This window comes from Centroberyx gerrardi, chromosome 10 (genome assembly GCF_048128805.1).
Source record: "Centroberyx gerrardi isolate f3 chromosome 10, fCenGer3.hap1.cur.20231027, whole genome shotgun sequence".
NCBI classification, from domain to species: domain Eukaryota; kingdom Metazoa; phylum Chordata; class Actinopteri; order Beryciformes; family Berycidae; genus Centroberyx; species Centroberyx gerrardi.
In genome coordinates this window covers 19,984,469-19,999,999 of record NC_136006.1, presented here as the reverse complement: position 1 = coordinate 19,999,999, position 15,531 = coordinate 19,984,469, and the positions used below count along the sequence as shown (strand labels likewise).

At 46.3% G+C, this 15,531-nt stretch overlaps 2 protein-coding genes across 3 annotated transcripts in view; both read left to right on the top strand.

Annotated features, from left to right (window-relative positions):
- bcor (BCL6 corepressor) overlaps positions 1-6,893 on the top strand; it is a 35,335-nt gene extending 28,442 nt beyond the window's left edge. For both annotated transcript variants that reach the window (XM_071919228.2, XM_071919227.2), the window contains 5 exons: positions 1,270-1,436; positions 2,480-2,625; positions 4,672-4,749; positions 5,001-5,157; positions 5,657-6,893. In XM_071919228.2, coding sequence (XP_071775329.1) covers positions 1,270-1,436; positions 2,480-2,625; positions 4,672-4,749; positions 5,001-5,157; positions 5,657-5,987 — 879 coding nt within the window. In that variant the 3' untranslated portion in view covers positions 5,988-6,893. The remainder of the gene's footprint in view (positions 1-1,269; positions 1,437-2,479; positions 2,626-4,671; positions 4,750-5,000; positions 5,158-5,656) is intronic.
- A 3,139-nt stretch (positions 6,894-10,032) lies between these two features.
- On the top strand, positions 10,033-14,944 carry atp6ap2 (ATPase H+ transporting accessory protein 2). The gene is made up of 9 exons (XM_071919225.2): positions 10,033-10,165; positions 11,523-11,653; positions 12,089-12,217; positions 12,327-12,422; positions 12,548-12,685; positions 13,264-13,317; positions 13,420-13,569; positions 13,677-13,796; positions 13,893-14,944. Exons 1-9 carry the CDS (start codon positions 10,090-10,092, stop codon positions 14,085-14,087), a joined length of 1,089 nt encoding a protein of 362 aa, XP_071775326.1. The 5' UTR covers positions 10,033-10,089; the 3' UTR covers positions 14,088-14,944.
- Positions 14,945-15,531: the final 587 nt, after the last annotated feature.

Sequence of the window (15,531 nt, the reverse complement as noted above, 5' to 3'; positions counted from 1 at the left end):
CTCCCTCCTCCCCGTCTCCGACCGTCCTCTATATCTCTCCTTTCCCTCCGCCACCCCCCACACCCACACAGCCCCCCCCCCCCCTTTCATCTCTTGTTATTATCAGCTGCAGAGCAGAGGAGGGCCCGGGCCCAATTCATCCACAGATTCATTCGTCTGTCATCTGTTTGGGTGTTGCCCTTCGCTTCTCTCCTTTTTTCCGCCCTCACTAGCCCTCTGCTCATCCCTCTGTCAGCCTGTTTTCACTCCGCCGCCTGCCTTTCCTTCCCCTCCCGCTCCCCCGCTCCCCCCCCCTCCCTCCTGCTCTCCTTTTCCTTCCTGTGCTGAGGGGGAGAGCGAGCGAGAGCGCGATAAACACTTGGACTAGACGGCGGGCTAGAATTAGCATAGAAATGGAAGTTTGGAGTCATTCCCCAGGTTCAGATGAGCAGCTCTCCTCCCCTCGGCACAGGACTGTTAGCAGGACAGCCTCTCGAGTGTGTGTGTGTGTGTGTGTGTGTGTGGGGCTCCGTGTGTGTATATGTGCGTGCTTCTCCGTGTTTGTTTGTCCAAGCAAAGATGCCTCCGCCAAGTCACCGCACCGAGGTGCATATCCGTGCAGACACAAACACACACCCGCGGCGTTGAAACGCGCACCCGCCTGCCTCGGACAGACCCGATATCAACACGCTGCCTGGCTGCTCTCTATCTCTCTATCTGCTTCCTCTCTGTTTAGTAACAGGAGACGCTGCTCCAGTCAAATGGAAACCAGCCTGACTACTTAGCGCTGGACGTCCAACTGTCACAGCCCCTAGACCAGAGAGACGGCGTCCAGCTCTCGAGCGCCTCTATCAAACCTCTTTGTTCCGCTCCCATTGTGCTGTGTTCCGAGTCCAGCCCTCGTAACTGGCTGCCACAGTGGCGTCCAGCCCCAGCCATGGCACGCACGCACACACACAAAGACACACACACACACATGCGCACGAACAGAATCTGGCAGGCTAGATACGGTTGAGTCATACTTAGTCTCCTAGCTGTGTTTTTGACGCCAGCTGTAGTATTGCTGAGCATTTGTATGCGTGTGTGTGTGTGTGTGTTCTGTCCAGCATAGGAACACACTCAGTCCTTCCTTTCCCTAATTCCTCTCCCCCCAGGAACCGTCAAGGGAAGAACTGTTTGCGTATGTGTCTGCTCCGTCTGCCTGGTGCGTTTGGTCTTGTGTTACTTGGGTTGTCTCCACACTCACACACACTCTAACCCCTCCTCCCTCTCTCTGTTGGCTCCCTTCAGGAGGTGGTGTTGTACTGTCTGGAGAACAGAGTGTGTGAGGTGAATCACCGGGACTACGCCGGTTACTGTGCGCTCCACGAGGCCTGCGCCCGCGGCTGGCTCAGCATAGTCCAACACCTGCTGGATCACGGGGCCGACATCAACTGCAGCGCGCAGGACGGCACCAGGTACACACACACACACACACACACACACACACACACACACGCACGCACACTCAGTCACAGAAAGGGAAACTTTTTTTTTTTACTGCATAAACACATCTCCTATTATGCACACTGCAAACATGGGCCTGGCTTTTTCTACATGGCCGCCACGGGCAAGCCAGGGCTTAGTCATCAATTATGTCACTCAATGTGGCCCATAACAAAATTTCTGATTATTTTCATATTTAGTTGGCAGGAGCAATGATTTTGCCAGATGAGCTATAGTTTTAAATGGAAAAGACTAGTGTTTTCATTGCTGTGTTGTTAAAATGTCAAGTTGGCACCGGTCCTGCTCTGGGTCCTGCTGTGTGAAACTGGGTACAGATCTTCACAGGTCTTAAAGGTGCCACGTGTAGCGTTTTAACATTAATAAATCATTACCACATTAATTTTGAGACATTACTACTGTAAACATGGCTGAGAAGATTGGCAGCCTCTACACTGCACTTCACATTGTGTCCCACCGGGTGGGATTTTGTGGGAAAATCTGCAGGATTGTTTTATGGCACAAAGGGAAATGACTTTACGGCACAAAGCGGGAAGAAGGCGCTGTTCCTCCAGTGCAAACGCAGCTAAAGCTTTGAGTTTCTCACAATGGCAGATGGTGGAAGGAGTGAAAGGCCAATGGAAAAAATCACTTCCAACATGTTTGTCCTCTTCAGTAAACTGAAAGAGAAAACAAACACACACAGAGCGACGCCAGGGAGGAAGGTGGGGGGAGGGGGGCTAGCCACATCCCCTTTGCGCCAGGAGGCACAAGGGTTCATGGGAAATGTGGTTTTAACCACTAGCACCAACAATACCACTGGTGTGAGAAAGAGCCTGTTGATCATGGTCTCATTTGTTTACAGTAATTATACCAATATACAGTATCACAATTAATTAGACGTTGATAGTTAAATATGCTAAATGTAGCATCTTTAAACCACAGATTTTTATCCATACATTTAAAAATGTAGCCCATACTGTCATCATAGTTCAAATGTGTGTATGTGTATGTGCAGGCCGATCCATGACGCGGTGGAGAACGACCACCTGGACGTGGTGCGAGTGCTGCTGTCGTACGGCGCTGACCCCACGCTGGCCACATACTCCGGCCGCGGCCTGCTGAAGATGACCCACAGCGACAGCATGGAGCGCTTCCTCATCGGTACGGTTCATGTTGCACCCCCCCTCTGTACTCCCCCCTCTTCCTCATCCGCTGCACACAAATCTCCTTAACAATGGCAATGACTGTTTGTTCCCCCTTGCGTTTATATTGCATTTACATTTTAGGCATTTGACTCACAGCGGGCGCAACAGTAGAATAATATAATTTGTATATAACCAAAATTAGAAGCATGCAAACAGGCCGGGGCTTTAGTGGCTTTTTTTGATTCCTTTGACCGTAAATCGTAAGATCCCAACAATGCCAGAAAAGGAACAGAGTGAGAGCTAAGGAGATTTGAAGGTGTTTTGTTCAGAGAGCAGTTAGACTAGACGGTGGATAACGTTCAGCGGGGAGAGGGTGACGTGAGGTAATTGGTGAAACGACGGGTTTTCAGCCAACATGCGTCCCCCGCCTCGGCTCATTTGTTATCCGCCGTTCTCTCGCCGCCGTGACCTCTGTGCAACCTGTTGGTGCGAGTCCCTCTCCGCAAATCCCCTCGTCCCGCACCGCCGTGCCTCCCGAAACCGCCGCTAGACACGTCTGTCTCTGTCATCCCGTCTCCCCTCCAGCAACCCCCCCCCCCTCCTCGCCCCCTGACCACCTGTTAGACAGGGAGCCTCAGCCCGCCGGGGTGCGTGCTGCCTCTGAGCTCCTCTATCTGGTTACTTAGCAACGCCAACTGTGTTTGCTCAGCGTACGTGCGGAAATGGGCTTCGCTCTGGCTGGAGACTCTGCTTTTGTGTGTGTGTGTGTGTGTGTGTGTGCGTGCATTTGTGTGTGTTTTCACAAGGCTGCCGCTGCCACGCTACAGTCTGACGTGGTCTGCATTTGGGGTGTGTGTGTGTGTGTGTGTGTCGAGAGGGTTTGTCTGAATGTTTGTTGACGAGACACGCGAATGAGCCCGTGTTCTGTATACAGGAGGAGGAAATGAGAACATACACACGCATGTGCACACACATAACGCACTCAAACGCTCGCTCCCGCAGCCAGCTGCTTAATATTATATACGTGGCTAACTAGTGACGACCACTTACATCAGACAGAGCGGAGGCCTTAGTGAAAAGAGACAGACGTAAAAGATTATACAGCTAGAGAGGGGGAAAAAAAAAACAGGTGTAAATTCATGGCCGGGGCAGAAGGATGCACAGGTTTAGTGCAAAAGACAGATTTATATGTAGACGGCTGGAAAGATGGTGTTGAATTTTGAAAGAGGGAGGATGGATAGATCGATGGAGCAATAGCCTGCCAGTTAGATTGACAGAGAGAGAGAGAGAGAGGGAGAGAGAGAAAGGGGAGCGAGAGAACGAGCACAGGAGAAAATGAGTGAGAGGGAGCGATTGCTGCCCTCCCTCCACCTGGTCCCACTCATCTGGAGGCCGTTAATCCCTCCAAACACACGCCAGACGCCCCACGCCTCAGCACTGGCACACAGCCCAGCTCTCACTCTGCGTATGTGTGTCTCTGTGTGCGTGTGTGTGTGTGTGTGTGTGTGTGTGTGCGCACGCGCGCTGAGTACACACTTTGCTCTCGCTGTGTGTGCTTAGCCAGCTCCCTCTGCCTGTTTGTTTCCAGCTCGCTCTGTATGTGTGTGTGTGTGTATATTTGTGTGTGTGTGTGTGTGTGTGTGTGTGTGTGTGTGCGTGCGGGCCCGCGCACCCGGTTGACTGTGTGTGGTTCTTGTTTGATTCCTGGCAGCCGTCTGTAGCCCCGGTCTGAACTGAGCCAGCTCTAACCCAGCGGAGACAGTCGCTCTCCTCCCCCGTGGTACAGCCGCTGGCCCCTGACCATCAACCCCCCCACCCCCCACCCCCGCCGCCCCCCACCCCCCCCCACCCCCCAAACATTTGCTCTGTTTGTTCCTCTCTCTTCTCTCTTGACACTACCCCTCCCCCTCCTCCTCCCCTTCCTCCCCCCCCCCTCTCTATTTTACCGTGCTCTTTATCCATTTTTCTGCCGTAGTCTCCAAGGGCAATTCTCTTTGCCTTTTCTATCCCCCTGGGCTCCGTCTCTTGAATAACACGCTTTGTCCCTCTCCTCTCTCCGTAGATTATTTTGCTGACCTTCAGGGCCGCTCGGATGACGACCCAGGGCTTTATTGGGAATTCTACGGCAGCGCTGTGTGTGGTGAGTACTGATCAGCGCTGCGTGTGTGTGTGTGTTGCAGTGCTTGCGTGAAGTCTTTATTTTTCATACGTCTCCGGTGCCATCTGGCTTCGAGCGGTATGTGCGTGTGATGTGGATGTGGAGGTTTTGACTGTGAATTGAGCGTAACCGGGAGGTCTGGTGATACTGACCGCACTTTGACTGTTTTGCATCTTTGCGTCTTTTATAATAATGTGGTTGCGATAACTAAAAATGACCCATGTGTGTTTCAGAGTCTGGCGAAGAGGGCGGTGTGTTTGACATCCTCGCGGACCCCCCGGGTCCCGAGGAGGAGGAGGACGAAGAAGACAAGAGGGAGGTGTTTGAGTTTGAGTTCTCTGACCGACCTCTGCTGCCCTGCTACAACATCCAGGTGTCCCTCTCCCAGGGGTGAGTTTGGACCAAAAGAGCACACACACACACACATGCACACACACAAATACACTACCGCTCAAAAATTTGGACACGCGCATTTTTCTTGTCTTTTTACTATTTTTCACATTTTAGAGTAATAGTAAAGACATCAAAACTATGAAATAAAACCAATGGAATTATGCAGTGACCAAAAAAAGTGTTAAACAAATTAAACCTATCTTATATTTTAGATTCTTTAAAGCAGCCGCCCTTTGCCTTGATGGAAAGGCAAAGGCATTGGAAAGAAATTCATACATAGTCATCAACTTCACTATTTATATTTATCTAAAAAACAAATTTCAAGCATTTAAGCATAAGCCTTTAGATCAAAATGGCTTTAAGATGATGGAAAACATAGTACATTCAATCAGGTGTGTCCAAACTTTTGGCTGGTAGTGTACATACATACACACCTTTTGTTTAATTTGTGTGTTTGAGCTCTCATGTCTAACCCTATGGCCTCTCTCTCCATCAGGCCCAGGAACTGGCTGCTGCTGTCGGACGTGCTTCGGCGGCTGCGGATGTCGGCGCGCGGCTTCCGGCAGGCCTTCCCCCACATGGAGGTGGTGACGGTGGCCGAGGCGGAGTTCTACCGGCAGGCCTCGCTGTCGCAGCTCTTCTCCTGCCCGGACGAGCTGGAGGGCTTCCAGCCGGACAGCAAGGAGCTGCTGGACCTGGTGGAGGGCAGCGCCGAGCTGGCCGCCCTGCTGGGCTCCACCCTGGAGTGCCTGGACGACCGCTGGGACCGGCCGGGGGGCAAGCTGAGGGACAAGCTCAAGGCCGTGGGCAGGCTGGGCTCATCGTGACCCCCGGCCCCGCCGAACCTCCCCGACCTCGACCTTTACCGACAGCGGTTCGCTTTAGAACCGACCAGGGCGTTCTGATGATATGCCTTAGCCTGACCCTTGGTTCCCGCGCCCCGGCCCCGCTCTGGCCCGCCCTGGCCCCGCTCCGGACCCGCCGGTGCACTGTACAGATGAACTGACCTGCTGGCTGACGGGAGCCGCTGAAATGTTTCCCTCCATCAACTGAGGAACAATGAATTTGTGACTCATGAAACTTAATAATGGTCTTATTTTTATAAATTGATTAATATATGTATAAAAAAAACAAAATATATATATATAGATATATATATATATATATATATATATATATATCTCAAGAGATTTTTTTTCTTTTGGATGTTGCTCGCGTCTCCTCTGAAAGATTTTGTATGGCAACTGAGAGAAGAGTGCAGCCTGTTGTCCATGATTGGATGGAGTGTGTGAGCGCACAGCACATTGTGTTTGTGTGTCGCTGTACAGGATAGAGTACTGAGACTGTGCTTTTGAATGTGGCATTTGTGTTTATAGGAAGCACATGATGTCCTGTTTTTTTTTTCTCCTCAGACTTTAGCGCTCGCTTGAGCCTCAGGGGCTGTTTTTTTTTTGTTTTGTTTTTGTTTTTTTTACCGGTGTTCAAATTTTGCTTCTAATTTAGTCTCTAATTTAACATGCAAAACTACAAAATTCTTTGTATAATAAAGTTTTAATGATGTTGATATTCACCCTTCAGCACAGAGCTTGTACATAACAGGGAGGCTATTGCAGTAAAGTAATTTTCGGTGTGTTCATCTTTTGTTTTAACTTTGTAATTAAAATATCTCATCATTTGTATTTATATTTTACAAAAAAGTTGCTTTAAAATAAATATACAAACTGCAAGATGAAGCCTGTGTTCTGCTCCTCATTGTGTCCATGCTGGTGGATTAAGAGCGGGCGGTAAGGACTTCAGTTTCTCAAACTCTGAAGCTTCTCATTTTCTTATGCGGCTCCTGTTTGTTGCCTTTGTGTACGAACCAAGGCAATCCTACATTGCCACCTTATGGAATGTTTTTGCATTGTAGGTGCCATGCAATTTACTGCCGCAGCCATGAGAGAACAGCTGGCCAACTCCCAATCGCTCCCTGTGTAGGCTGAAAAATTGATGGCTTGCAGCGCCCTCCAGTGTTCAGTGAGCCAGCCTGTGAAAAGAATGTTGAGGTAATGGAGCTGCAATGCAAAATCCAATCCTTGTCTAGCTGCTTTGAAACTTAATTTTTGGGGGATTGGTAAATACTGGAAAAGCCACTAAAAATTCAAGTATTCTCTGTCAATGTCCCATTTGTATATCATAAACAGGAATTCTTGTCTAATGGACACAAAAGCATTTGTTCTGTTTTCTGCATCACATCCTTCATATGCTTTGAAGACAGAAATTGCACCTTGATCCCCGTCAGCCACTGATGATCCAGACTTGAGTGTCCAGAGAGGACTGACTGTCCTATAGAGGAAGCGGCAGCAGCCAGGCAGGCTCTGCAGGAGTCATGAAACGAGCAGCAGTGTGTCAGCATGAAGATCTGGCTGAGGTTCAACAAAATGATGACTGAACTCAAGGCGAGCGACACAAGGTAGATGGACTCCAAGCTGAACTCGCAGCTGGCCTGTCCCAGCAGAGCGGCTGCCAGAGGATCTCTGCTCTGCAAGCTGCCAAGAGCCAGGCCAAAATTAAGGGGCTTCAGTAGTGGAGCCACTAGCTGACCATGGAGCTGTAGAGAGGGACTTCAGCAACCCAGAACCCTCTGGCCTTAATAAGACCTCTGGAGAATCTACTGGAGAGAGATTAGATAATATTATACTTGAGTTTCCATCCTTAACAGGAGGTAACTGGACTGTTTGGAGAGCAGACTTAAAAATATTAGACTCCAGGACGATCCTGAGTCTCGTGTCGTATCGGTTACTAAAGATGTGCGACAGGGATGGTGGGTTCATTTGGCAGCAAAGTTCAGAGAGCTTTAGGAAGTGAGCTGTGAGCCTCAGCTGCTCCCTGCAGGCAGAGAGTTGGCTCATTTCACATAGCCAGGTAAAGGTCATGGAGCGACAAGAGGCTGTCAGTCAGCTAATTGAGAGGCTGGAGAAGGAGAGCTTAGCTACTCAGACCGGGCTTTCTCAGCCCAAACGCTGGAGTCAGAGTGTCATGGCCTGAGGCAGAAGGTGCAGCGGGGTCATACTCATTATCAAGAGCTGCTCTCCCACCACCACTCCCTCCTTAGTAAATACCAGGATGTAATTTTAGAGCTAAAGACTAGACTCTGACAATAAGCAGCTAATAACCAGCTATCACACTTTGCAAATGGACCCCATCCAGGTAAAAAGAAATGTTGGAAGTTGCTGCAAGGTGTACATATTAAACTGCTGCTGCCGACACTGCATGGCCACCACCCACTCTATACCATGAAGGTTTTTTCAGTCTCTCCCAATTCCCAGTAAAGTGCACAATAGATTACAACAGCAAATAGGCCTTAAGATTGCTTCCTTTGTTGTTTGTGTGCCTTTGTTTCCCTTGGGTTTTTATTATGTAGCTCGTGGAGTTTGTGTAAGAAAATAAAGTTTTGGTAGATTTACTAATGATTGTCATTTCATTATTTCTAAACTGTTCTGGGCAATATCTGTAAGAATGGCAACTAATAATGTGTCTGTGCTGAGAAGAATGCGCTCTCATGCGCTCTTCTAATCTATATACGTCAAATGAATCATTTCAATCATACAGGCAGAACTGTTTTGTTTAGGTGGGGATTTCATTCTGGAGCAATTTATACCAACCGGGCCAGGCTATTTCCTTAGATTCAGGTCCCACTCCCCAGCCGGGAAAGCACTCATGAAATTGCCTTATTTTATGTTTTTCTATGGGAGTACTTCTGAACAGCTCATTGTCATTCAGTCAGACTTGGCTCTCAAAGGGGAATGTGAATGCATAGAGTTTGGCCCTGCACAGCGCCATAGCCAAGGACAGTCCTGTACTTCTCTTTGTATATTGAACATTCACCGGCCTTCTCTCTGCTATTCTGAGGTCTTACATTTTCTGGTTTGAATGTAATGGCTCTGCCATAAAATGAAGCTCATTTGGGTGTAAAAGCAATAACATTTTATGAGCCCACAAAGTGAATCTTCCTTTCTCTTTTTCAAATCGAGCAGCTTATATGCTGAACGCGTCAATCACAGCACAGATTTGAGTCTTGTCCTTTTTAGTTTCTTTGGGAGAAATTGTCCTGTTCTTAACAATTGATAGGGATATCCCAGACCACAGGAATAATAAATTCCTACATTTAGTGACATTCTTCAACATACAATGAAGAGACATGATAAAATTTGTGACATAGTGATCATTTCTCTAAAACCAATAAAATTGTCATAAAAGGTTCATTGGTTAGAGCAAGGATTTCCCAAATCTTTTCATGTCAAAGACCCAGATTGACACACTTTAGACAACAGACCCCCCATATGATGATTTATTTCCCTGGGACCCCCATCTGAGAAGATTTTTGTTGTCTGTCTGCTTTATATGGGGAGATAACAGTGGGGAGAGTGAAACCTCTGATCAGAGACTGATTTATGGAGGAAGTCAAACTGAAATAGCGGTGAAATTGACTAATTGTTAATATGCCATGGACCCCCTGGAAGCCTGTCAAAGACCCGGTGGTGCCCGGGCCCCAGTTTGGGAACCACTGGCTTAGGGAATTATTGTGCTGGAGAAGAAACTTCACTTGGCTTTTTTCCCCCCACACAAACAAGCGGCCATTTATTGTGAGTACCTTACTGACGTTAGGTTTGTCAGAGTAATTGTAACTCCAGTAAAAGGAACAAAAACTCTCACCATCTGTGTATATGGGAGGTAATAATCAGTTAACTTTGCCTTACTTAGCAGTTCTATAAAAATGTATCATCATATTTTTAATGTCTGTAATGAATGTATTTTTCTCGTGTAATTTTGGATATTTGCAGTTTCTTGGTTTCTTCCAGTAAAACAGCCAGAAACTACACTTGTCCCATAGTTCTTTGCAGTGATGTGACGTCAGGTCAGCTGATCTCTGCTGTAGCAAGGAGAAAGATGTCGCTGAAAAACTGCCGAAGGATGGAGGCTGTATTTGCCGCTGCGTTTGTCTTCTGCTTCGTTATCACGACTGGTGAGACATGTGCAACGTTAGATACTCATTATACACTATTTTGACCACATGAATTTCATTACATAGGGTCATCTAGCCACCGGATGCGCGAATGACAGTTCGCTAGCAACCGACGTTAGCATCGCCCTTTGGCTTCTTTGGCTTGCTGACAGGCGCTTATGTTGGGTTTTATTTCATCAAAACTCTACGGGGAAATCAATAGATAGTGCCGTTGAGCAGATAGTTATCTTGCTATATTGGCGGTATTGACTTCCTATACCTGTATGTTCTACCAACAAGCCGGCTAACAAGTGAAGATCATAGCCTGGTACGTGATATGATTGCAGTTGCTAACGTTAGCTTAACACGTTAGCAAACGGTAAAAGCTAGCAGTGGGGCTGTTTCTGTTAAGTGTATGCGTTTCTTTCCTTAATGGTAAGGGTAATAAAGTCAACGAGGTCATAAAATTAAAGGGGGATGCGTGCGTATTTGCTTCCTAGTTGTTACTGATTCACAGAAGTGTGGCCAGTCATGTGACAGGCTCAAAGCTTGTAGTTCCTCTTTACATTCATCATCCCAGCTGTCTGTCACGAGTTCCTGCGTCCATCCACAGCGCTGTAGTCGGTTAGCTTGCCTCTGCCTCCCACCATGACCTGTCTTCTGCTTTTGGCACAGCTGTTGTTTGCTGGTTCTAATTAACACGTCAGTGGAAATGAATTGTGGCACTATACTGATAGAAGTGACTATGGCTTCTCAGCAGCTGTAGAAGACTATCATGACTTAGATGGCAGAGTTAACTGGTGGACGGTATATCCAGTTGAATAAAGGCTTAATCCAAAGAACTAGGGGTTCTTTTTCATTTGCAACATGTAATGCTATAGGAGCCATTGCTAAATGTATTGGTCAGTTCTATGTGTAGTGCCATTTCAATAGGTAGGGACGATTTAGAGTAATTAGATGCTGATGGTCTTCTTCAAATGAATATTCTTTGTATGACAAATCTGTGACTGCCTGACTTTACTTTTGAATCCGTGTGTGATATCCAAAGCTTTGGCAAATGTAAATGTAAACACACTGGGTAACAGAAGTTGGTAAAATCAAAGACAATTATTTGTTGACATATTGGGCTTGAATAAAGGTTACACAGTAACACAAACTCAACACAAACAAACATTTATTTGGATGTATACTTTCATATTCAGCCATACCAACAACATTTAGACTTAAAGGTTTATGAACTTACAAATTCTTTGCATTGTGTACAGTCTATTAGGTTGAGGAAGAGGTCTTGACCAGTTTCAGCTTCAGAATTTATATTAAAACTTTATTCTTTTCCATTTATTTGACGTGGGTTAACAACCTATTCTTTTTTTCCCAGGCGTCCATGGGGACAGCTTGACGGTGTTGCAGGCTCCAGACTTTGTGTCCTTCCAGAAAGGAGAATGGCCTGTCTCTGGAGAGAAGATCCCTGACCTGGTGGCTCTGACCATGGGCTTCTCTGTTCAAGAGGTGCCGTGTTATATAACAGATGCTCTGTTTAGTCATATGTGCAGAACATACAGTGGTTTTATTGTAATAGCTAATTCGACAAGGGCAGGGCACAGTTATCAACATCACTGTCAGTGTGCCAGAATTAGCTTGAAAGTTAACATCCATCTGCAGTAGATGGTCAGTTATTAAAAGGCACAAGAAATTGAACTAAATTGTAAATGAATTAAGTAAATAATAGCAAATTACAAACAAAATATAAAATGATAGAAGACTACCTCAGAACACTCATGGAATAGGGCCACAAGCAAAATAGAGCAATGTCAGTAACTTGTTAATGGTGTGGATAACTTACACAGCTTGATCAGTACACTTGTTAAATGTATAGACAAAGTAGTATTTCATCCAGTTGTTTATGATAATCCTAGCTTTTAAAAAGTGTGTTTATTTGTACAGGATCTGTCGTGGCCGGGCCTGCAGTCTGGCCCGTTGTTCAAACGTCCCAGGGCCAACGTGCTGGTGGTGGTGAGGGGGGCTGACAGCCTGGCCCTGCCTCAGAGCGTGGCCTCCTACCCCATGGAGAATGTGAGTCAGACTGGATTGTAGACTTGTGGTGATAACAACATACACTGGGATATAATTTGAACAAAAGGGATTGGTTTTGTTTGTCAGTGCCTCTTCTTCTTCCTTCCAGCCGGTGCCCTTCACCTTGGACAGCGTTGCAGAGACGGTGCACTCTCTGTTTGCTGAGGACACACCTGTGGTGCTGCAGCTGGCCCCTAGTGAGGAGGTAATAACAGCTATACTGAGACTGAACAGGGCATAATTACTATCTGTATAAACCTGATTTGTAATCTGTAATGTCAACCTCAAAGTGCCTATCTGTAATGGTTTTCTACCTGTGCTTTCTTTCAGAGGCTGTATATGCTGGGCAAGGCCAATGCTGTGTTTGAGGACCTGCCAGTCACCCTGCAGCAGATCCGTGCTCGTCTGTCCCAGGATGGCTCTGTGCTGGCCTCCCTGCCCCTCAACTCTCTCAGCCGCAACGCAGAGGTCAGCTTCTTACCGCACCATCATACCAGATATAGGGCGGTACCGGCTTTTGCATCTGATATATAGAGAGCGAAATTACTGCACAGAATTATATTGATACAATCTTCCACCCATCATGCCTTCACATGTAGCTTTCAAAGAAACGTTGTGATGGTGGCTGATAGAGAAATTTTGGCAAATATTGGCAGATATTATCGGTATGCCGTTAAGGTTGGCCTTAATATAAATGAATGTAAATAATGTTGTTACTTGTGAATTACACAGGATTAGATTTTAGGGCAGCTGTATAGATAGCTGCTTAAATGTATCATAGTTTTACAGTAGTTGTTGTGACTAGGGCTCTGCTTTAATTTAGTTATTAAGGGATGCACCGATATGGTTTTTGAAGCCGATACCCATATATAATTTTGTAAGAATCATAGTATTAATGCAGGTGCAAAACAGGTTAAGCTTTTCAGACATGGCTATCTTAAGATAATTAAGTGATTTTTAAACAATAGACCATGTTGGTTTTATTCTTTTGCTAATTTGTCAGTCGTATTGAGTTACAAACTTAACTCTATTGTGTTGCTTCACAGGCTGATTTGCTCTTCCTGTCTGAGGTCCAAGTACTGCATGACATCACAGCTCTGGTAAGTCATCCGGGATGGCAGAAACCAGGTTTTTATTTTTAAATGGGGGGGTTTCCCTTTGAGGTGTGACTAAGATTTCTGTTTCTTCTGTCCTGTCTGCAGCTGCAGAGGCACAGGCATCTGGCCAAGGACCACTCCCCTGACCTGTACTCCTTGGAGCTGTCTGGCCTGGAGGAGCTGAGCCGGCGCTACGGCCAGGACTCCCCCCAGTACCGCGACGCCACCGCCATCCTGGCCTCCGTCCTGCAGAAGGTGAGGAGGGGGAGGTCTGAAGGGGCAACGGGACTTGTCAACAGAACCTCTTCAGTCATGAATTCAACCTTTGTTTATACCCCCGGTTTTTTTCTTTTGTGTTGCAGTTTGGAGAGGATGTGTATGGTCTCTATGGTAACAGTGCTGTGGTGGAGGTCGTGACGGTGAAGAGCTTCGAGGCTCCTTTGACCAGGAAGTCTCGTTCCATTCTGGAGTCCAAACAGATTGTAAGTCCGACGCTGGCTTACTGTTAATTGTTTAGTCTCCCTCTACCTTCCTGGTTCTGTTTTAATCCTGTGAATTATTCTGTATTCCTCCTGCAGAGTAACCCAGACAGCCCTTATAACCTGGCCTACAAGTACAACTTCCACTATTCTGTGGTCTTCAACATTGTGCTGTGGCTGATGATCGCTCTGGCCCTCGCTGTCATCGCCATCTCCTACAACCTGTGGAACATGGACCCAGGATACGACAGCATCATCTACAGGATGACCAATCAGAAGATCAGGATGGACTGAGTCCTGGCCGTCAACACTCCAGCTGCCCACTTAGATCCCTCTAGTGAATGTTTGTAGTTTTGTGTGATTTCTTGTTTAGTGAGAAAACTGAAAAGTGCGGGGTTGAAGGGGAGAAGGCCTAATGCTGAATCACCTCCTGGTTTCTATCCTCAAATTGCCTGGCATGATAACCTCTGTAATACATTTGGTTTATGCCAGGCAACGAACACCTACCCAACTGTAAAGACAGCTATTTGCTAGATGGTTTGCCATTGTTGGTAGCAGTGCAGCATTAAAATGGAGAGCTCTTAAACTGTTAAGCTCTTGAGACCTTGATCAACATATATTACAGTAGGGGCTCTGCAGTTTACCTAGTTAACTGTGATCCTCACATGGTGTATGAAGGTACTTAAACACTAAACAGTTCAAACTTCCACCCCTCAACCCCACGGCTCACATCATTCCTCATGACGTAACTCCTCACTATCCTCGTTTCTTTTCTTTCCCCCCGGTGATTGCAGTTTCATTTTTTATTGTAAAAAAGATGATCATTGTAGTGTTCTGAAAGAATGAGTTTGTGTGGCCTGTGTGTGTGTGGTTGTTGTTGTGCTTGTTTTGCTGTATGAAACCGTTTTAAGTTAAATGAAATCTATGTGTATATACTGAAAATAGAAATACAACTGTATGAGAAACTGCTGTATTGTTCTCGTGAGAAGATTTGTGCAATGTTTATGCCAGGGAGGTTGCATCCTGCATGGATGAATACATACTGAATAACAAAATATACATGATCAGAATTTTGGTTGTTGGGATTGGACAAGGAAAAATGATGCTCTGTAAATTGCAACGAAATACCGAATAATAAATTATTACATGGATCACCCTTGTTGATTTTGTCCTCAGAAGAAGCAGTTTCTAGCATAGAGTCGGCACACCTACTGGCTGCTTTCTTGCACAAGGAGCAATGTTTCATTCAAGGAGCAGATACTGAAGTTTACTAAAGACACATGATGGGGATGATGTTTGTTTAGAGACAATGTGTTAGCTGATATTAGACAAGCTTTAGTCTGGGGAGACAGCTGAAGACTTCTTCCCGTTACTATCCATGTACATTTTATACAGTGGAGAGGAAAGGTGGAAAATGACTTATGGGGCTGGAGGATGTAGATAGCCCAAATAAATGTCCCTCCCAAACCTAATATATTTAAAGGACATTATGATGTAAAACTAGTTAAAACTAGTTAAATAAACAAGTATAAGTGAAAAGGTTAAGGCAGTGTAAAAGCCTATAACATTGATGTGTAGCCTACATACGTGTGTTTGTGTGTCAGTTGATTGTCACCAGAATCAGATATTTGCGCCTGCAGCGTTATGGATAACGGTGTGCCAGATATTAATGTTCATGCTGTATTGTGTAACAGCTCAGCCAATCAGAATTCGGATGTGGAGGTTTAAGTCCCGCCCC

Excerpts from the sequence above, each read along its gene's own strand:
- atp6ap2 (XM_071919225.2), top strand. The coding sequence starts at position 10,090 with ATGTCGCTGAAAAACTGCCGAAGGATGGAGGCTGTATTTGCCGCTGCG. Across the intron at positions 13,570-13,676 it reads TGGCCTCCGTCCTGCAGAAG|TTTGGAGAGGATGTGTATGG; the intron begins GTGAGGAGGGGG and ends TTTGTGTTGCAG. Across the intron at positions 13,797-13,892 it reads TTCTGGAGTCCAAACAGATT|AGTAACCCAGACAGCCCTTA; the intron begins GTAAGTCCGACG and ends TTCCTCCTGCAG.